This window comes from Mustela nivalis, assembly GCF_964662115.1.
Source record: "Mustela nivalis genome assembly, chromosome: 15".
In the NCBI taxonomy this organism is placed as follows: Eukaryota; Metazoa; Chordata; class Mammalia; order Carnivora; family Mustelidae; genus Mustela; species Mustela nivalis.
In genome coordinates this window covers 87,000,970-87,021,534 of record NC_139034.1, presented here as the reverse complement: position 1 = coordinate 87,021,534, position 20,565 = coordinate 87,000,970, and the positions used below count along the sequence as shown (strand labels likewise).

The window sequence follows — 20,565 nt, the reverse complement described above, 5'->3', positions numbered from 1 at the left end:
ATTCTAGACTGATTTTTTGGAGGCCATGTTGGAAACCTTTTAGATTTACTTTGAGAAATCTGGACCATCTCAAGATAAAGGGACAAATCCTACATAGGGGGCCTGGACCCTGAATGATATTAAACACGATGAGGAAAGTAGCATCTTCCTTTGGTTGTGCGTCTCTTGGCTTTAGGTGTCCGAAGCCATTGCTTTCAGGGGTGCCACCGGATGAGAAGAGACCCCACAGGCTTCCGCTCGGCCATGTCGGGGTGGGGGGCAAGAGAAACCCCGACCACGAAAGTTGGTCCTTCAAACTCAGCAGGAGCCAGCGCGCTCAGGGGTGTCTGCTCACCATCGGCGGTGTTCTACTCTTCCTAAACGGAGCTCTTCACCCTCCTCCCTAACTGTCTACTGGTCTTCCTTGCTCTCTGGAGTCCTTCGAAACTGTCTGTTAATCTCATGTGAGTTTGAAATTGTTCTTGGAAGGAAAACCTTAGTGACATTGAGCTGACGCTGCTCTCGGTTCAGTCTCTAATCAGATACAGCTCTAAGATCTGAGTGCACGTCACGTTTCCGCACGGCTCCTGCATGGCTAAAATTAGCCCGGTCCCTCAACGTCACATTCCTGAGCTGCTTCGAGGTGGCAGGTGGCCCTCGAGCTCTGTTTGTGCCGTCCCAGAGCTCAGCGGCTGGCGAGCGGGGCTGTTTCGAGCAGCCCGGAGAGGCTACAGAAGCCTCGGGTCCACGCGCACTCGAGCCTCCCTCCCTCATGGGACGACACTTTCTAACTTGTAAACTCACTTGTAAACTCTTTGCTCCTCATATTAAATGACTACAAAGTGGAAAAACAAATTGAAATATGATTCAGATGAGTTACGATATTTTCCTGTGAGATCACTCTGGTTAAACCCAGATTTCAGCTTCCAGAAGACCAAACGGATGGGCGGCCCAAGGAGCTCAGAGAAGCAGTTTAAAATTGGGTGACCGGTTTGGGGCAGTTGGGAGGAAGACACTTTCCTGTTTACCCCTGGAAATCTATGGATTCATCACGTCCGCCAGTTTCTCAAGAGTCTGACTAATGGGGAAGTGGCCTCCCTGCCTGGTCACGGCTGCGTGTCATGCCTGGTGTATGTGAGACCCCAGCTAGGGGATGCCCAGGGTCCCCGCCGTCCAGGCCTCATGGCCCTGTGGGTGGCTTCCTCTCTCTGCTCCGGGAGCTTCCTTCTCCTGGAAATGTGGCTCAGGCTCTGAAGGATAAGCGTGCCCTCCCTGTGACGGCTCTCACGCCCTCTCTCGTTCTACAAGGTGGTGGTCCCGCTGATGCAGCCCCGGGAATGTGTGCGTGTGTGTGTGTGCGCGCGTGTGCTAACATGGTCACACGCGACACGGTGTGTGGAGTAAGGCCTGGACGTGAGCACACAGTTCCCGAAGCAGATGTCCTCGGACGTCGGCAGCAGATGGCCGCGTTGTGATAAACACATCTGCACCACGGCTGGGACCCGCGGGAAGCAGACCCTGGGAAACCTCCTCGCGGGAGCGCGTGAATCCGGCTGTGACTCAGGCTGCTCTGTTTATTCCCGTGAGCCGCAAGAAGTAAACTAGGTCAGAACAACACATTTTACTGCATTTGGAGATTTTCTCATGGACAAACCCCGTCTCGTCCTCTCGTTCATGTGTGGTTTGACTTCAGAGAGCTCGGGAACCTGCACGAAGCCCGGCGGGCCTTCCGCACTCCGTGGGTTCGGCCGTGAGGCTCCGGCTGCAGGTGCCGGCGAGATTCCGAGGCTCGGCGGAGCGCACCTGAGCGACACTCGTGTTTCATTACGAGACAACGGCTGCGTCGGCAAAGGAGCCTGGACGCCGGAGCCCGTGCGCAGGAGCGTTTACAGAGGGAGCGCTGTGCCTGATTCTCCACCGGACTCCAGGGCAGACGCATGCACGTCTAGGCGGCCGGGCTTGGGGGACGCCCACGGCAGGAGGCCCCGACGGAGACCCTTCTGCGCGTCACAGACCGACCGCTTAGCTCGAGCACATCTGAAAACCCCCCAATCCCAAGCGCACAGAACACTCACGGGAATTCCATCGGCTCCAGGGAATCCAGAAACGCCCCTCGCTCCCTGTCGGGAAGACAGACGGACTTACGGCAGGCCGGACGCCCCCGGCCCCCGCGGCAGTGGAGGGAAGCCTAGCAGTCACCGTACCACGTCTCCTTTCGGTCCTGTGGTCCCGGGTGAGCCCCGCTCGCCCTTGTCACCTTTGCGGCCTTGCAGTCCTGGGAACCCCTGCAGGCCCGGGGGCCCGGTGTACCCCTGGGGGCCCACGGGTCCGGGCTGGCCCTGCAGAAACAAGAGAGCTCGGTCACGACCGGTCACGACGAACCACGCGCTTCACTCTCAAGGAGACGCGACGTTCCAAGAGCAGTCTATGTCCTCTTCCACCCCTGCCACTGTTGGAACAAAGTGGTTTTTGGCTAAGAGGAGGCCTAGAGCTGAAAAAGAGAAAAACACGTTAAATGTGAGAAAAACTCATCCCAGGCTAAACTGATGTTCTTGTGAAATGCTAGTATCGGGTTGGGATGAAGGAATCCACTTACTTGTACTTCTTAGATGAAGTATTTTCAGTTAAAAAGAAAACTCCAAGCAGATTTCTAAGAGTTTGTCCGCATCTCACTAGAATGCCTGTGACAGGGACGAGCTGTGCCCTGCACCGGGCGTCACACGACCCCCAGGCGTTCGAGCGATCCGGGCATCTCTCTGTCTGCACACACACCACTCGCACGCACGGACAAGTACGGGTTCCCAGAGCCTGGAGAGCCCTGGGCCCGTAGCCAGCGGACATGGACACGGCAATTGTCGCAGAAAGACGAAATGCCGAGTGGGCAGGGCCGTGGAAAAGTGGGAGCCCCGAGCCCCGCGCGTGGGAACGCGGAGCGCCGCCGCTGCAGGGGCGCACGGGCCGTCCCTGCGCGGCCGGACAGCTCCACCCGGGGGCAAAACTCAAAGCGGCTGAAGGCGAGACAGGAACCCGGACGTGCACCCTCGTGGTCACGGCGGCGTCTTCCACGCGGGGGGCGGAAGCCCAGCCATGGCGGGAGGACGAGGGATGAGCATGGATCGTCACGCACACGGCCGAGGGGCACGGGGCGCTCACCCTGCGCTTCGGCCCCATCCCGTACCACCCACTCCTTTGGGAGGCGGCGCCCGGATGTGGGGGAAGCGGAGGGGACTTTCTCTGGGTGGACAAGGGGGAGATGAAGGCGGAGTTGGTGGGTGCGATCTACCCCAAAGCTGGGGACCCCCGCCTCCTCCAACGAAGGGGGGTTTTGGGAAGTCTCCTCAGAGCTCCCTCTGGGCCAGGGCGAGTTCTGGAGCCGGCAGGGTCTCTGGGTCCCCTGCACGTGTCCCAGAGGCTCCGGTCAAGGCAGAAACTGCTGAACACTCAATCCGAGCACAAGCACCGTACACAGCGGCAAATTCAGGGTGTTCGACGTCTTTGAAGGACACTGTGAATGGGGGCCAGAGCCCCTCACTTGTCCCCACCTCCTCGAGGACGGCTGTGCTGGACCGTGGGCAGCCCGACCTTGGACCCGCATGAATCCTAGGCTCACCCCAGTCTAGCACTCAGGGGCCTCCTCACGCTACCTCCGCTGTAAGTCTGGGGACAAAACAGACTTTGACTGGATCCTTACGGGTCCCCCAGAGTGCTCAGCCCTGTTTCATCTGCGGCCGTTCGACAGTCACCGTCTTGTGACGACACAGTCCGCCCCTAACCTTCCAAGGCCCCAGTCACGGGGAGGCGGGGAGCTCGTCAGCACTGACCCCAGCAGCCTTTGCAGGATGAAGTGCTGATCACGCACACCATCACGGTGACTGTCTGCAAACTTCATGTCCGGCTGGGGAGGTCACTGGACCGGGCACCCCTGTCCACCAGAGCGGAAGGCGTGCGTCTCCGAGATGAAAACCCACGTCCTCCTCGTGCGCTCGTTAACCTTTTCCTCGATTCCCTTGCTGGGAAGCGGGCGGGCGCCCTCATGTACTCACTTTCCTGCCATTGTCACTGGACTTCTCTTTAGCCTTTGTTTCTTGGGATGGGAAGTCTGGCTTTGGGAATAAAACCCGTCTTTCCTGCTGTCCCTGTGCAGTTCCCATAAAACCAGCCGTTGTAGAGTGGCTCCCAGCACATTCGCAGCGCTTTCTACCCACCGGCGCTGTCTGGTTCTAAAACACTTCCGCGGCCCCAAAGACGACTCTGTACCCACCGAGCAGGCCCTCCCGCTGCCCCCACTCCAGCGCCTGGTCCCCAGCTAGAGTGGCACCTGCTCTCGGTGTCGATGGGACCTGCCCTGTCTGGGAATATCCAGTATACAGAGTCCTAGGTCGGGGGGCGGTCTTTGGTGCCCGGCTTGCTCCCCTTCACAGCACCTTCCTGAGGCTCTCGTGTGGGAGCACCTCCCAGGGCTGCGTTCACGTCCATGGCTGAACAACATTCAGCGGACGGACGACCACCACTCGTCCACGCGTCCGTGATGGACACGGAGGGTGTCTGCCCCCAGGGGCTGCTGTGGACAGTGCCACGGGGGACACACACGCAGCTGTCTCTGTGAGCACCTCTTCTCTGCTCCTCGGGGCATGAACTCAGGAAGGGAACTGCTGGTCTTCTGGCAACTCTGTTCAACTTCTGGAGCCGCCGCCACGCCGTCCTCCACAGCGGCCGTGCCAGCGGCATTCCCAGCAGCAGGGTGTGAGGGTTCCAGATTTCTCCGCGTCCTTGTTGGCACTTGTTATTTCCTACGTTTTAAAATTCTAGCCATCACAGTGGGCGTGAAGACGTCCACTCACGGCGTCACTCCAAAGCCATCTCAGAGATGGAGCATTTCACCAATTCCATCCGGCTTCCGCCCTGGGGAAGGGCCAGGAAGAGTCTGGAGAGACTCTGAATTCGACCTTGGTCCTGGGGGACTGGACGCTCGCTCTCGCCCACAGGACACGCCCTGCGCGGCTGCGGCTAAACGGGCATTGACGTCAAGGTCAGGGACCTCGCTGTGCCTGTTTAAGTCGTCAGGCCCGAGAGCTCCCTGAGGACGTCCTGCTGCCAGGGCACCCCATGTGTTTATCAAGACCGGCCAGAATGACCAGGGAATGAAAAGGATCTTCCTTTCTGCTAATGACCGTCAGCCCCCGCCCTCACTGGGAAAGTCGTGGTCAGAAGCCCTATCTCCCTGTCTTCCTTTCCTTCTGCTGGAGGTGATGTTAGAGATCACCCCAGAAAGAGGAGGACCCTCGTTTGAATGACTTTGGGCAAATCTCTAAAACTCCCGAGATTCTTGCAATCTACTTGATAAAAACATTTCCTCAAAACACTTGTTAAGAGCCAGCAGACACGGTGGAAAGGGGTGACGATGTGCCGCGACCCCCGCCCGCTCATCGGATTCACATCCGTGTGCTGCTTGCTGGGAAACGGGACGAAGATACGTGCCATTTAATGAGGTATCGTTGGGATTCAGACCTGTTGAGGCCTTAGACAACTGCTGATCTCACTTTACCCCCACGCCAAACGCATGGCCGGCCACCGCCCCCGCTTGAGACCAGACCACAGGGGCTCAGGAGGGTCCGACACAAAGAGCCCAGAGTCACGCGGCCAGGTCTGGGAGCAGGCGATCCCTGCGTCATCCAGCTGCCACGATGCACTGCGAGAGGCACCAGCACCTCTGGGGACCGTGAGACATGCAGGGTCCCAGGCCCAGCCAGACCATCCGGGGCTGCGGGGACCATGACCCCCAGGAGGTCACTCTGTGCGGTCACGTGTGCGGATCACTGCCGGACACTCTCCTCCTTCTGACATTCCTACAGGGGGACTGGTATTTTTTAATACGTCTCAAGCGTGAAGTTGGATCTTAGAAGAAAAGTTGAACCTCCTGCATCAGGCAGAGGAAAATGTCCTATTTTTGTGTTAAGGACTCTTTCCAATGCAATGTTCTTGGTTTCATGCTTCGGGGCTCTCTGCCACAGGCCAGAATAAACACGGGCCCCGGGGAGGATGGGGGGCTGCTCCTTGCCGCCCCCTTCTTGAAACCCCTACGGGAGTATGTGTGGGATCCGGGGTCAGCCTGGAAGCCAAAGTCTGCAGAGCCGGCGAGAATGAGTCCAGACTTGAATCCGCATTGCTTAAATACCACGGCTGCGGCCGGGAGGCCCTTCAAGCCCTGAGACACTTACGAAGCTTTCCTGTATGGGGTTTCACTCCTGAGGAGAGGTGCAACGTCCTCAGCCACGGGGACAGGTGGGGTGGCTCGGGACGGACGGACCGCGGGGGGCCCGTGGGGCCTCCCACGCTCACGAACCCCAGGGGTGCCTGCTTCCGTCCATGGCTCACGAGCCTTCCTGTTCCCGGTGGCGAGGAGGGTGAAAAGAGCTCCCTTCATCAGGGACGGACAAAGAGGAACGTTTCCAAGGATAAAACTGCTTCCCTGCACATCAGGATTTGAAATTTACAGTATTTTCCTGATGGCCCAAGAATAACCTCTTCAGGACTTATGGGCCAACATGTGAATACTAGGAAATCCCTTCTCTTTCAGAAGTCGGCTCTTCCTGCCTTGCCTTTTATGGGCAGCGGCCCCCGCAGACACCCCACATCCTCTCCAGTCCCCTGGGCGGCCCTCCCTTCCTCGGCTGTTGGCAGTGCGTCCCAGGCCTTCCCGGCCCTTCCGATGCTGCCCTTCTCGGACACCCTCTGGGGATTCCAGCCCAAGGCCCAGCTCATTAGAAAATACGTAAAACGGCCCAGAAGCTGGGAACGAATACTTCTGTAGGATCCAAAAAACTAACTCCTTCCCTAAAACTTAGAATGAGTCCCTGTTCTCAGGGGTAATCATGATCACTTGTGAGCAGCTGTTTGAGGCCCCAGCAGGATGGATGAACACATAACCCAAGCCGATGGTAATGCGGAAGTATTTGCACAGTCCCTAACCTCTACAACCAGCTAAGAATGGGCAGCTGCCTAATCCACGCAAAGCACACAGAGCTCATGTTAAATCTGCCCCCTTTCGTCTATAGCTTCTTATTTCATATAAGAGAACACCGAGTGCTATTCCGAATTAAGGATCCCACCTATTTGGGGTAGAATTATATCGGCCCTGGAAGTCCTGCTCTCCAGAATTATTTGGCACAGACCGTAGCAGTAGCTACGGTAGTGAAAGGTCTGATCTTAAAGATACTGTCAAAGAAAAAGGAGCAGGCGGCAGGCACGGGACGTATCTCTGATAAATGATTTTTATCCGGAGTACAGATAGGATGCCTAGACACCAAGAGTCAGAGACCCCCCAAATGAGATCTGAACACCTGCTTGCTCACAGGAGGGGAGCAGATGGAGACCAGGCGCACGGAAGCCAGTCTGTGCCGTTGGCCACTGACGAGGTTCCCAGTAAGGATGCCGGCCGCCCTGGAGCAGTGAGTCCCACAGGCAGACTGCCCCTGGGTCCTGGGGAGGCTGCGGAGAGCCCTGCTGGTGCGGATGCAGAATGAGGCAGCCTCTCCGGAAATGTGTGGCCATTTCTTATAAAGTCAAACGTGTGCTCACCGTAAGACCCGTCGGTAAATGCTCACAGTGGCTCGATTTATTTTAGCTAAACCCCAGAAACCAATCTGAATGTCCAATGGCCGACAGGGGGGCCAACTGGTACGTTCATACAGTGGGACACCGCTTAGCCTTTTTCCTAAGAAGGCAAAACCGGGCACGGGGGACAGAGCAGTGGTGGCGGGGGGTGGAACAGACCTGGTTTACACCACGACTCGGGTGGTTGCTACACCTGTACTCATCTGTCCGTATTCACTGAATTGCACAGGAAAGCTGTCTGGATAAAAGCAGCCTAAAAACAAAGGAACACACAGAAAAAGTCTTGTCCAAAGGCAGAGTTTCCAGAAGACGAGGCCTGAGGTCCACAGGTTTATCGCATTTGACCGAGTCCTCCTGGCACGTCCTTGTATGAGTGACTTTATGAGACAGATAATGTTCCATAAAGGAAGAAGAGCGAAGACTTTAAAAATGTCTTATTAAAAAACACGAAGCCCCGAGCTTTTTAAAAATGTCTGCCAGGGAAATGAAAAACCTCAAACCAAAAAACAAAGCCACAGAAACGGAGGCCTCATCTGGAGCCCGGCCTGTGAGGCGTGAGGCGGACAGGAAGGGGGCCGTCCCATGCTCAGGCCACCAGGGCACAGAGCCCGACCGGGTCCGGACCGACCCAGGTTCAGGAACCAAAGACAGCTCCAGGCTGTCCCTGGCCCTCAGGAGGCTCCGTCTTCATAGAGATCAGAACCAGACGGGTCACCTGTGCTTGTGAGACGCTGCTCTATACCTTACCCCAAATGACCTGACGTGGACGGACTCACGCCGCAGGAGGGAAGCAGTGGGTCCCCTTGTTTCCTGCCTCCAGCAGCGGGACGTCTGGAAACGCTGCTCCTTCTGCAAACAGGCAGCTCGTGGGCCATCGCGCCCAACGGCGTCTGCCCCAGCGCAAGGCCAGACTTTTACAGTCTGGATGGGATTCTGCCTGGCGTGTGCTGGAGGCGCTGATCTTCTGGGAAAGCCTACGCTGGTCCCCAGCGATAAATACATTTCGTTCATCGAAACAGGGTCGTTTGCCCAACACACCGACGTGACTTCCCAAGGCTCCTGTCCTCCGAGAAGACTCGGACTGGCGTGTGGATGAGCGAGGGCCCCGGCGAGCACAGACGGCGGCGGAGAAGGGGCTGGAAGGCGGACTCTGGGCCCGTGGCCTCCCGCGGCCAGGAGACGCTCTCACTGAGCGCTGCAGCACAGAACACAGTGCCAGTGCCCACAACGTCCCCATCCAGCGGCCTTCCCGGCCTCACGAGTTCGCGACACCAGGGCTCCCGTCTACACGTACGTATCCGGACGCGACAGTCAGAATACGCCGCGATCCGGGAGTGAACACCAAATCCCGCGACCACAGGTGACGGCCGCCCCCATGCATGGCCTTGGCGGCAGACCCTTCACTGCCACGTGTCACCTGGCCTGGCGGTCCCTTGCTGGTCTCCCGCGATCACCCTCCTAGGTCTTGCTTGAGGGTGACGGGTCTCGCGGAAGGCCCTGCGAGCTTCTGTCCGCCCTGCGACTGGGAACAGTCCCGGGCGCTGCCGGCAGACAGGGCAGCCGCGGCAAGGACCTGTGTGCGGGGCTCCAGGTGCCGGCCTCCCCACCCCGGTGACCGCCCCGGTGACCGCCCCGGTGGGAGGGCGTGCCGAGTGGCTTTCTGGTGTCCGGTGTCCAGTCCAGGATCGGAACCCACAGCTGCAGCCACTCTGCATTTAGACGAAACACACTCCCGTGAAAGAAAACGGTTCTTGAGGCTGAGCCTGTCTGACATGAAAAAAATCTGGCCAACAAAGGGAAAAAGGTTAAGAGTAAGGGAGGGTTTCAGCGTGGCTGTGGAGCACAGATTTTTTTTTTTCCTGTTCATCCTTACTTGAAATGTTCCCGAATAGGGCAAATCTGAGACAGAGCCGCACGCTTTCTGTCAGCGGAAGAGGGGCTGCTTCCCCTTCCTCCTCCTCCTCCTTCCCCGGCTTCAGCCTACTGGTCTGTTTTTTGTCCTCATGAAAGCGATTTCCCATTTCCTTTCTGAAAGACTCTGCTTCTACGTTTAAGGATGACCTGTGGCTCCGGGGCAAGGCCGCGTGGGTCCTGCGGCCTCTGCAGGCTCAGTTCCGTCTCTTCCAGAACATCGAGCAGGTTCATGGGGCCCCATGTCCTGCAGCGAGCCCGGCTTCTCCCACCCACACAATGTGCTGGTGGCTCACCCGTCCTGCTGCGGGTGTGCACGTGGCTCCCTCCGGTCACCGAGGGGCGTTCTGTGCCAGACCACGACCACGACGTGTTCCCCTGTCCCCTCGCTGCGGGATCTCGGAACTGCCCCTGGTTTTGGTGCATGGGGACTGGGCTCCTATAAATACTCAGGAATGGTGTCTCCACGGGGACACGTTTTTGTCAATTCCCAAGGATGGGATTACCGGGTCAGATCGACCAGCAAGTAGCAGAACTGTCTTCCCGACTGGCCGGAACACTCCGGCGGCGCGGCTCAGACGCAGGGACTCTGAGGGGTAACGTGCGCAGCTGGTGGGTGGCCTCAAACCTCCGCGGGGGTGGGGAGAGATGGGGAAGGGAAAGTGCTCCTACCGCGCAGAGACTCCACAGAAGCTCAGCTCCACACGTGTCCCCTGGGGCGTGGATTTCATTCTATTTTGGGTAAAAGAATGTTCCCTTCTCTGATACTGCACCAAGTGCCTGTCGGCCTTCGTGGTCCGGGAGCATCGGCCTCACCTTCTAGAAGACTCTACTGGGCAGGGACAGTCATTTCCGAATAGAGCAGCATCACGTCACGTTTCAGCGGTGCCCGTCTCTTCCCCCGCCTGCTTTCGGAGGCTTCTCCGAGTATCCGACTTGCAAGGCCCTGGCGGGAGCATGGGGGGCCGGTCCTCAGCCCTCACCACCTACACTGGAGCTCGCCAGCCAGGCGGGTGCTCCGGCTGCCCCAGACCCACTGCCCTCAGGATCCCGGGTGATGTGGGTTTCCTTTGGAGCCGGAGAAAATCACCCCAGGATGGGTCTCGGCCCCAGGACGGGTCTTGGCTGGCTGCCAAAGCGTCAATGAAGGGAAGTCTCACACCTCAAGAAGCTCTGGTCCAGCAGTTCTGGGGTGGGGGGAAAGGCCTGGAAGCCCTTGCTCTTGACAAGGTCCCCGAGACCACGCGGACGCATCGCCGGGTTTGGGAGCTGGGGGACAGATCTCATCTCAGGACGGGAATGGGCGCAGTTTGGGGAGGCAAAAGGTCTTACCCGCAGCTCCGTGGACCCTCTGCCCAGGACCACTTCATGGCGTCCTTCTGATGGTGACCGCCGTGCTCGTTCGGCCATGGAGGACCCCCACCACCCAGCCTCTCTCCCGCGGTTGGCTGTGGCTGGGGGACCCCCGCTCTCATTTTAAAACCCAAGGGTGGCTCCCTCGGCCCCAGCAGAGAGGACTGTGTGGACCTTCAAGGTGGACGCGACCTGGAGCCCCGCACGCCTCCCTGAGGCCCGGTAGGCCCAGAAGCCAGCGGCTTCCTCCAACTGGTCACGTGTGTCCCACGGGCGGGGCTCCTGCGTGGGGAGCTGTGCAGGACACACTCCCTGCCAAGGGGCATGACCAACATTCCCAGGACCAACACCCTTTACCCACGGGTGCTCGGACGAGATCTACCTTCAGACCCCTTTGTGACCGTTAGGAGGAGTTCATGATTTCTGGGGCACTACCGATGCCCAGCGTCAGGAGGTGACACAGTGGGGGGGGGGCTTGCATGCTTGGGTTCTGTCTGCCGGGGACCCCATGGGGTCACCTCTGACGTCAGATCCCTGCCTCACTCCACAGCGGCCCCGCGGGATTGCTGAGTGTGGGTCCCGGCGGGTGAGCTGGCTCTACCTGTCCATCGGGTCAGAGAGACCGCTTCCCGAGAGACCCTCCAGACTTTTGGAAGGAGCCCCGGTCCTACCAGAACTGTAGGATCGGATAAAGAAAAACCATCTGTTAAAGTCAGGAGCCGGGAAGCAGGGCCAGGGCTCTGGAACGCCAGGGCTCCCTCCTCCAGGGATCCCGTTCCCGTAATATCTGCACCAAGCCGTTTGAGGACAGCAGTGGGTGATGCACGAACACGCTCCAACTGCTCAGCACAGAAACGGTGACTCAGGGGTAAAGGTGACGGAGGACAGGGCTGAGTTTGCCAACACGGGTCTGTGAAAAGCTGTAAAAGGAAGATTTTTCAACGCTTCCTGAACGTTTCTGTTTTAGGATAAAAACTGAACTCTCCATCCACAGAAGACACAGTCTCAAGGCCTTTTACAGTCCTGGGGCGGAGGGAGGCGGGCGGGAACGCCTTGCAGTTCCCGCGGCCGACGCCGGGTGGCAGTGGGCCGCAGGCCCCGCCCCGCCCGACCGAGTTGCTGCGTCCCAGATTTGGAGACGGGTTTGGGTTACCATGACCCCCTCCCTGGAACAGAGGGCAGCTCCCTCATCTGTCACGGCGCGCGAACCTCCCATGGGGAACATTCTAATGAAAATTTTCACGGCAGGATTCCAACGGTGTCTACAGAGCCCGTCACATTCCGCTCTTCTCTTCCCGGGACGGCTGGGCTGACAGTAACTCATTATTTCGTAATTCCCTTCCCCGCGGGCTTGCCCAGAGGAAGGTGCTCGAAGTTGGTGCAGACCCGGGAGGACCCGGGGGCAGAGCTCCCTGTGTGGGCCCGAGTCAGCACAGCAGCCCACGTTTCCGGAGCAGAGAGCATCAACGGTGGGGAGACCCCGGCAATGGGGTTCAATGCCCGCAACGCCTCCATGGGGCACGTACTGTTCCCACATCTATTCTGGGGGTGAGGCTGGTGCACGGGGCGGGTGGGCCGCTCCGTGGGCTTCTCAGAGCCGTGCCGGGGGCCTGTCGCTGTCCCTCTGAGCGCTGCTCAAGGAACTGACACGACTCTGCCCCCCGGAACACGTCTCCTTCGCATGAGGCTGCCAGCAAGCCAGAAGCCACGGACACACGGACAGAAACAGCGGGGGGACGCCTGGGGTTCACGGCGACCCAACCGAACATGGCCAGTCACACCCTGGGTGAGGGTCTAAGGGCTTCTTCTCCACTGTGACCCAACGCGGCTGCTCGAGTGCGGCCATTTCACAGCTCATTAATCCCCCTCCTGCTAGAGAGTGACCCGGGCAGAAAGAGAAGGTGAAACTCAAACAAGCCACTTCTGTTACTTTTTAGCAACTCTGGTCAAAAGGTATGCAAGGGGGGCTGGGGGCTGCAGGCCGACGGGCGGAAGCATCAGGACACCTGCGGGGTGGGGGTGCGGAACAGACGGACCCGGGCCTGCGTGGTCTCTGCGTCCAGGGACATTCCAAGTCCGCTGCTGGGGGCAGACCACGCCCGCGGACTTCTCAACGGGTGAAGAGGGTCTTTGTGGCATGAAGACTGAATGGTCAGGCAAAGGCTTAGCTGGGTCTTCGAGAGTAAGATCAAGCGAGCCCCTCTTTCTCGGAGAGAAGGCCGTTGTGGCCAGGAAGACTGGCTGACCTCCTGGAGCCCGAGCCAGGACAGCAGGCCACATACCGCCACCACCATTTCTGCCGATGGCCGGGCTCCCCCAGGGCGGGGGAGACCGTGGCAGGGCTGGCGGCTACTTGGTTGGGAACCAAGTGCGAAGGTGTGACCGTGCTTCCGGCCGGATGTTGCAGAGACCTCAGGAGAGAGGATGGTAGCCATCTCCGAGAGCAAGCATGAGAGAAAGGCAGCCCTCGAAGACAGGCGAGGTGCTGGAGGGGACGCGGGCAGGGGCTCCCGACCGGCGGCATCCGGAAACAGAGGGCCCTGACGTCAGCACCAGAGGCAGAAGTCTACACACAGTGGGCGGCGGCTTCCACGTTCCCTAACCCCACGGGGCTGTGCACGCCTGCAGCGGTCCACCAAGGCCGGGTTACTCGTGTGGGCGCTGGAAGACCCCGCGGGACGTCAGAAGCTCCGTGGGGACCCAGACACACCTCTGTCTGTGGACGTGTGGAATGACAAGCCTGGGAACAGCTCCCAGAGAAAGACGTCACCTGCTTCGGGGCCTGAGCCATCCGGGCCAGGTCACGTGGCTAGCGGTGGGGCACGGCCAGGCGATGCGAGTGCACCAACTTCTCACCCTGCAGGCCGCCCCTGAGCCGCGTGCCGGGGAAGGTTCGATGGCAGACAATAAAGCAGCCCGAAGTTCAGCCTGCCTTCCTTCCTTACATCTTTAAAAGTATCGGGTATTTTGGAAATGGCTCTACAAAGTGTCTTTGCCAAGATGTTATCAGCAATAACCCCTTGTGCCCCTATCAGGATTCTGGCGCTCCTGGCCCGTCAGAGCCACGGGACGGCACCCGCCCCTGCCGCAGGGTGCTTGCCTGAGCCCAAGGTCAGAGCCCGCGGCGCTCAGTCCCGCCATCCCGGGGCTGGTGCTCACGGCGTGTGGGACGCTGCCGATGGCCATCGCGACCTCCTGGACTGCCCGGCCTACAGTGTTATTTGGACGGACATTGAACACACATCCGCAATTAAAACAAAGAACAACAAACCACGAGAAACGGATCTTTTTTCAGTCTGGTGGAAAGATAATGGATGGCTCATTTGTCCCGACACAAAACCCAGGGTCCGGGGCGGGAGGAAACCAAATGACATTCACAGCCATTCCAGAGATGTGACTCAGCCGGTGCTCTGCTCTCAGGACACGGGCCAACGGCCTCCAGAATGTTCATTCTTTTCAAAGGCATTTGTTAAAAAAAAAAAAAAAAGCAACTTTCCTCCACAAAATGGAAGGTGACAATGCAATGCAGCTCCATATTCAAGGACACTGCTTGCCTGGGCTGTGATCTCAGGGCGTCCCGGACGACCCGACCCGCGAGGCGGCACGTGCTCACGGAAGAAGCAGGGAGCAGTTTTGGGGACACGCACTCTACGGCCCTAGAGGACGTGTGATCAACACGGCGAGTTCCTGCTGTCTTCGGGGGTCAGAACACTTGCGCTGCGGCCCATGCACCGCGGCTGGGGGCCGGCACCTTCGAGATCCCCCAGGAAGCCTGGCCCTTCCGTCCCGGGGAGCGGCTCCCCTGTCCCCTTGTCCACTGTCGCCGCGGCCTCTGGGTCGGCCCTGCTCTGCGTGTGGTGTGAAGCAGGTGTGGCGACACGGCGGGAGGGGCTGGAGGCTTCCCTCTGCACCCCTGCACAGCCCCTCACGCCGGAGCCTGCCTGTGGGCCGCTGGGGGCCCGGACAGAGATGAAGCCGCCTGGGGTCCCTGTGGGGGGTTCCCAGCTGCCCTGACCTCGCCCCTCAGAGTGTGGCTTCGTCACTCTGGGAAGCGTCACGATTGTCAGAAGCTTTCCCGAGCCCAGCGGAACCCGGACGCGTTCCACGGCGCCGTCCGGTGTCCCACTCACGCCGCGAACCCATGCGAGCTGCTTTGTGCCTGGTCCCCAGGCGCCTGGAGGGACGCAGAGGCGTGAAGGCTCCCGCGGCCTCCCACGGCCTTCCAAGTCCTTGCCTGTCGTGGACGTCAGCTCTTGCCGGGGTCTCTCTGCACCCTGACCTTCCTTGTGTGCCCCCTTTCCTGGTTCCCATCCTCTAGAGCACCGGGCTCTGCCAGGACCCCTCCTTTCGTCTTGGTCCAGGTGGGGACGCCGGTCCACTCTCCGTGCGTCAGGGCGCCTGGGAGGTCGTGGCTCCCACCCCACTGCCTACGGACCCGCGGATGCTCCAGACCCAGCCCTGCTCCCGGCAAGAGGCCCAGGACGCACGCGTCCGTTCCCCTTCCCTGCCCGCCTCAGCTCACAGCGACGCATCCGACCAGGTGTCACTGCATCTAGGACGGGTCGGTGGGGACACTGCCGGGGTCTCTCTTCACGCCGCTCCCCGTCCGCCCACGACAAGCGTGGCACTCTGGCCTTGCGTGGCCGTGCGGCGTCACCCCCACCCCGCGTCGCGGAGGGCGGGGCTCCCTTCTCCTCTGTCCGTGCTGGTCTCTTCGCCCCTCCAGGACCGGCGGGCGTTCTCCTCTGGGATGGTGCTTGCTCCTTTCTTCTGGTGAAACCAGACGCCGCTCCTCTGTGGTCACACCGGCCTTCTCCTGCAGTTGTCATCTGTGTGCTTGTCACTGTGTGTGTGTCCAGCCTGTCCCCGAGCCCTGTGCTCCTGTGGGCCGGGAGGGGGGCCCGGCCACCTGCGTCTGGTTCACAGGAAGACAGTCCGTGTTTCCGGAGAAGCCCTGCCTCACGGCCCCACTGCCCTCCACTGCACCCGCTCTGGGCCGAGGAGGACCTGCCGCCTGGTGCGCTCGGGCCACGGCAGCCTCCTGGGAGCCACCATCCTAGACCAGTGCCAGCTCCTAAGGGCTTAGCAGAAGCTGCCCAAGGCTCCAGCCCTCCTGGGCCTCTCTGCGAGCAAGACGACCTCCAGCAGTCCACTGACTGCGAGGGGCTCTGTCCTAGATGGAGCTCAGAGTGCTGCCACAGGGAGAGAGGAGTGCACGCAGAGAGGACACTTGTGAGAGGAACAAGCCAGCATGATGGGAAGTCAACCTGCAGCCATGCAGGGTGGATGCCAGCCTGGGCTATTAGGAAGTGACAGAGCCACCATGTGTTTAGAGGTCCGTCACTGGACGGCCACACCGTACGCACTTCCCCTGTAATTTAACCCTGCCCGGAATGGGCCCCGAGAGGGACCTGGTCTCCCATTAGAGCAGGTCCTGCAACCGCGGGACTGTGTGCAGATCAACTCTGCTGTGTGCAGACCACCTCCGCTGTCCACAGATAACCTCCGCTGTCCACAGACAGCTCTACTAGCCACAGACCACCTCCATTGTCCAGAGACCACCTCCATTGTCCAGAGACCAACTCTACTGTCCGGAGACCACCTCCGCTGTCTGCAGACCACCTCTGCTGCCTACCACTGCGTCCCTGGCTCCTGAAGCCCGACAGCATGGCTGTCCTTGACCTGCCCTCCTGAGTACCTGCCACATGCCTGGTGGACACACAGCTCCTTCCCACTCCCATGCAGATGGAGGAAGCACGCGGCCCACGCGGTTGAGGCAGCAGCTTCTGCCTGCACTTGCCCTGTTCTCTCATGTCAGACGCGCCGCTGGTGACAAGTGATCCCTCTGCCCGACAGCTGGGAGCTCTGGTCCATGCTGTCACTCAGTGACTAGCTGCTCAGGTGGGCAGTGATTTCTCTGGGTCAAATGTTCCCCCTGTCAAGCAAAGCAGTGGCACGTTCTCAGAAGCCCCCATCTGGCAAACCAGGAGGGATCTTAGGAGACAGAGGCCGGCGTGGCTTTTCCCTCTGACAGTGATTTACTGGAAAATGGTCTCCAGGACGAACGAATTTCCCTGTCTTCAGCAGCTTTACAGCTCACCCTCCCAAGCTCATGGCCATGACCACAAAAAGGCAAGGAGTCGGCCCATGCTTGCTTCTGGGTTCTGGGGGACACACTGATGGGCATGGAGGCCAAAGGCCACCGGCGGACAGGCAGAGGCATCCATCTCTCTCCCCTCCTAAAAATCTCTGTGGGAGGGGCGCCTGCGTGGCTCCGTGGATGGGCCTCTGCCTTCAGCTCAGGTCATGATCCCGGGGTCCCAGAATCAAGTCCCGTGTCGGTTCCCTGCTGAGCAGGGAGTCTGCTTCTCCCTCTTCCCCGGCTCGGGCTCTCTCTTTCTCCAATAAATAAGTAAAATATTAAAAATCCCCAGAAACCAAAAACCAAGTGGGAAAAGTGAGGTGACTGCAAATGGTCTACAACAATTCAAGTGGAACTTGTGAAATCTAGTTCCTGTTGCCACGTCTGAACAAAGAGGGCGTCGCCCACCTGCCGGCCGGCGGAGAGCGCGGAGCAGGTGCGTGCGCCGGGAATCCCGCCGGGCACCGCCGAGCAGGCGTCGCCGGACACACACGAGGCCCCAGCATCCCCCTCCCCGGTCCTCGAGAGGCTGCGTCACCCGCCCCTCCCTCCCGGGCACCTCGGAGCCCCCGCGCACGGATGGCCTGCTGGGCCCTGAGCAAGGTCCATCTTCCAAGCACAAGCCGCCGCCTGATCGCAGAGACGGGCGCCGCTCTTGCATTTTACAGGAACTGTATAATCCCTCCAGTCCACACCTCCTGCCGGCTCCCCCACCCCCTTCTCAATCCCCTGCTTTAAGAACGGGCCGGACTCCAGCCTTCCTCCCGAGGCGCCGGTCCCTGCGCCCCTGCGGACTGGTCCTCCTCCGTGGCTCTCCTTCCTCCTCTGCTCCTTCAAAGGAACCGCGCCTCAGGCCTCCACCCCGGCCCGGCTCTTATTTCCGCGGGCGAGCCCATCTGGGGCCTGTCCGTGGGAGGTCACCTGCGGTGTCACCGCCCCCCCCAGGGCGTGCTGGCGGCTCCTCACTTCTGGGCGAGGAGAGCATCCTGCCGTCTCCCCGGCTAGGTACGCCCCTGCGCGTCTCCTCCCCTCACCACAGCCCTGCCCGCGGCTTGCTGAGCGGGTCAACATGAGAACAGACGGACTTCCGTGAGTCTGCCGTGTTCCCGGGAGAGCAGAACCTTCAGCTACGAGTCAGACTCAAGGAGCTCCCCTGGCCCAGAGAGTCTGCCTTACGGAGGTAATGGCATTAAATAAGAGAGAAATCCAAGGACATCGTTACTAGGTGTTCGCTGCCTTATCCTTTGTTGCTTTGAACAGTAACTGATTCACAGAGACACAGTTCAAGGGCTTTCAGGCCAAGAGACCCTCAGAGGGCGAGGGGCTAGGAGCGGAGAGAGCCCGCGTCCGGTCAGAGAGCTGACACGTCGAGGTCTGGGCCGCTCGGAACCAGAGCTGCTTAGAAAGCAACCGAGCCGAGCGCGTTCCTGAAACAGCAGGCGGACCTCGAAGACGCTGGGTTAGAAACTGGCTGGGTCTCGTGCGGCTCCCACGGGCAGGCGGACACGCCAGCGACCGCCCCGTCTCCTCCGCACACGTCCAGCTGGGCCCTTGGAGTTCACACCTTCGCCAAATGGCGTAGGCCGGAAGGTTCTCGTTACCGTGGTTTACACTGCTTTTCGTTGTGAAGGGGAGGGAGGGGTCCTACTCCGGTGAGTCGGTCTGGGCCCTTCCAGCAAGGCCCGCACCCGCACGAAACACGGCCCCGTCAGCCTCACGTCCAGCCTCGGGCTGAGTCTGACTGTTTCTACCCGAGGACCTGCTCTCTCCTCTCCGCCCAGACTAACAGGGTCAGCCGAACTCTACGGACGGAACAAACAAACGCAAACACGTTTACAATAAAAAGCAAAACCGAAGTATGGGGATGGGACCGCTGTTACAAAACCGAGCACTGCCAACCCGCCCCACGGTTGGGACAGAAGCTGGAGCTGCGTGGGTGTGTTCTCAAGGTCTCAGAAAAATTCAGGAAGCCCGGCAGATGTTTTCTGTTAAGAGGCGTTGGAAGCCCCAAGAGCTACATCTTTTTTTTTTTTCTCTTAAAATCTAAGTTTATTTGTGAGACTATGTTTTTCCCCCTAAGTCGTTCTCTGCTAAAACTTCCAAATAGGAATGCTGGCCAAAGTGTGGAAGCCCTCAGGCTTCAGGGGGCCACTCCCTGTGTGCGCCTGTGAACATGAGAATCCTACAGGAGGCAGAGATCTTGGTTGATCTTCGGAAACACAGCATTTTCTGAAGAGCCCTTTTCTTTGATTTATCAAAGCAGAACCAGGGCTTTTTCTTCAATCTAATCGATCACAAGCAGCCCTGCGCCCTTTCAGAGGTGATCGGATTTTCCTCCCTTGTAAGATGACAGAACAGGTCACAATGAGAATTACCCTGATTGTGTCTGCGCGTGTCTGCGTGTTTGTGATAGAAACACTGATGAATGAGGATCACATTCAAGGACCCAGAAATCCACTTTGTGAAGAAGATCTGAAACACTGGGATTTTCTGCTCTCTGGTTATAATTTTGAGCGTTATGTTTGAATACTTAGGAAATGATACTTCTCTTACTGTCATTGTTCCATAATCAATGTTAGGCTAGAAAAGCTGCTTTGTACCTCTTCCCCCGGTTCCATTTTATAGGATATCGGCCGGAAAGGGATGGAACTTTCCTTCTGACCAAACCTTCAAAAGCCACAGAGCGAAATACTGTCCAGAAGACATTGAACATCTTATCTTGATGTCTTGTCGGCACGAGACAATTCCCATTTTCATTGCTCATGTGACTTGAGCTCCCACGTGTTCCTAGAAGATCCCGTTGGACAACACACATGCATGTGAATAAGTTAAAATGGCAGTCACCACCCCGGCCTGCCGGTCAATGGGGCTGCCGGGACGGCCGGCATGGAAACCCTACTGAAGGTTAGGGACGCAGCTGGCGGCGGGTTTGGGAGAGCTTGGTCCCTATACACGGTTACTGGTACATTAAAAATATGGAACCGGTTCAAGAACATTAGATTCTCTTAGGCTTGTGGCGATGACCGAAGTCATCAAGAATTTTAATCAAGCATCTTACAGGAGGAGCTTGTGCAATGACGGCTGCAGAAGCCGTGACGAAAGCCAGCCTCACTGGATCCGCCGGCCTCCGCCTGGAAGCGGCGTTTCTCCCCCTGAAGGGGCAGGTGGCCTCGCGTATTCCTGCCAGGAAGACCGCGGATTGCAAATATAATCAGATTAAAACAGATTTGAGTGGTTGCATGGGAATTTACATTTTAAAGCATTTTCATGACGGGTCCCTCCCAATTTAAACCACCTCCCCAAAGTCCCACGTTTTCATAAATTTCACAGAAGTCAACTGCCTCGCCTGGGGAGTGACAGGCACCTGCGGCACGGAAGCTTTCACGAAACCGAAGCTGGAACCGACACTTGTTATTTGTCAATTTGTGGGAAAGAAAATGAGTAAAATGGGTCAGACACGCAAGCCTGCAGGTCAGGGCGTCAACCACGTCCCAGAGTCCCTTGAAGACCCAGGATGGGGGGAGCTGGACTCCTTCCTTCACTCCCGGCCCTGAGAGGGGGGACAG

General features: G+C 58.9%; 1 protein-coding gene across 2 annotated transcripts in view; it reads right to left on the bottom strand.

Annotated features, from left to right (window-relative positions):
- Window positions 1-20,565, bottom strand: part of COL4A2 (collagen type IV alpha 2 chain) — a 154,154-nt gene that overhangs the window by 54,715 nt on the left and 78,874 nt on the right. For both annotated transcript variants that reach the window (XM_082701005.1, XM_082701006.1), the window contains exons 5-6: window positions 2,184-2,318; window positions 2,055-2,099 (exon numbers count right to left, since the gene is read on the bottom strand). In XM_082701005.1, the coding sequence (XP_082557131.1) occupies window positions 2,055-2,099; window positions 2,184-2,318 (180 nt within the window). The remainder of the gene's footprint in view (window positions 1-2,054; window positions 2,100-2,183; window positions 2,319-20,565) is intronic.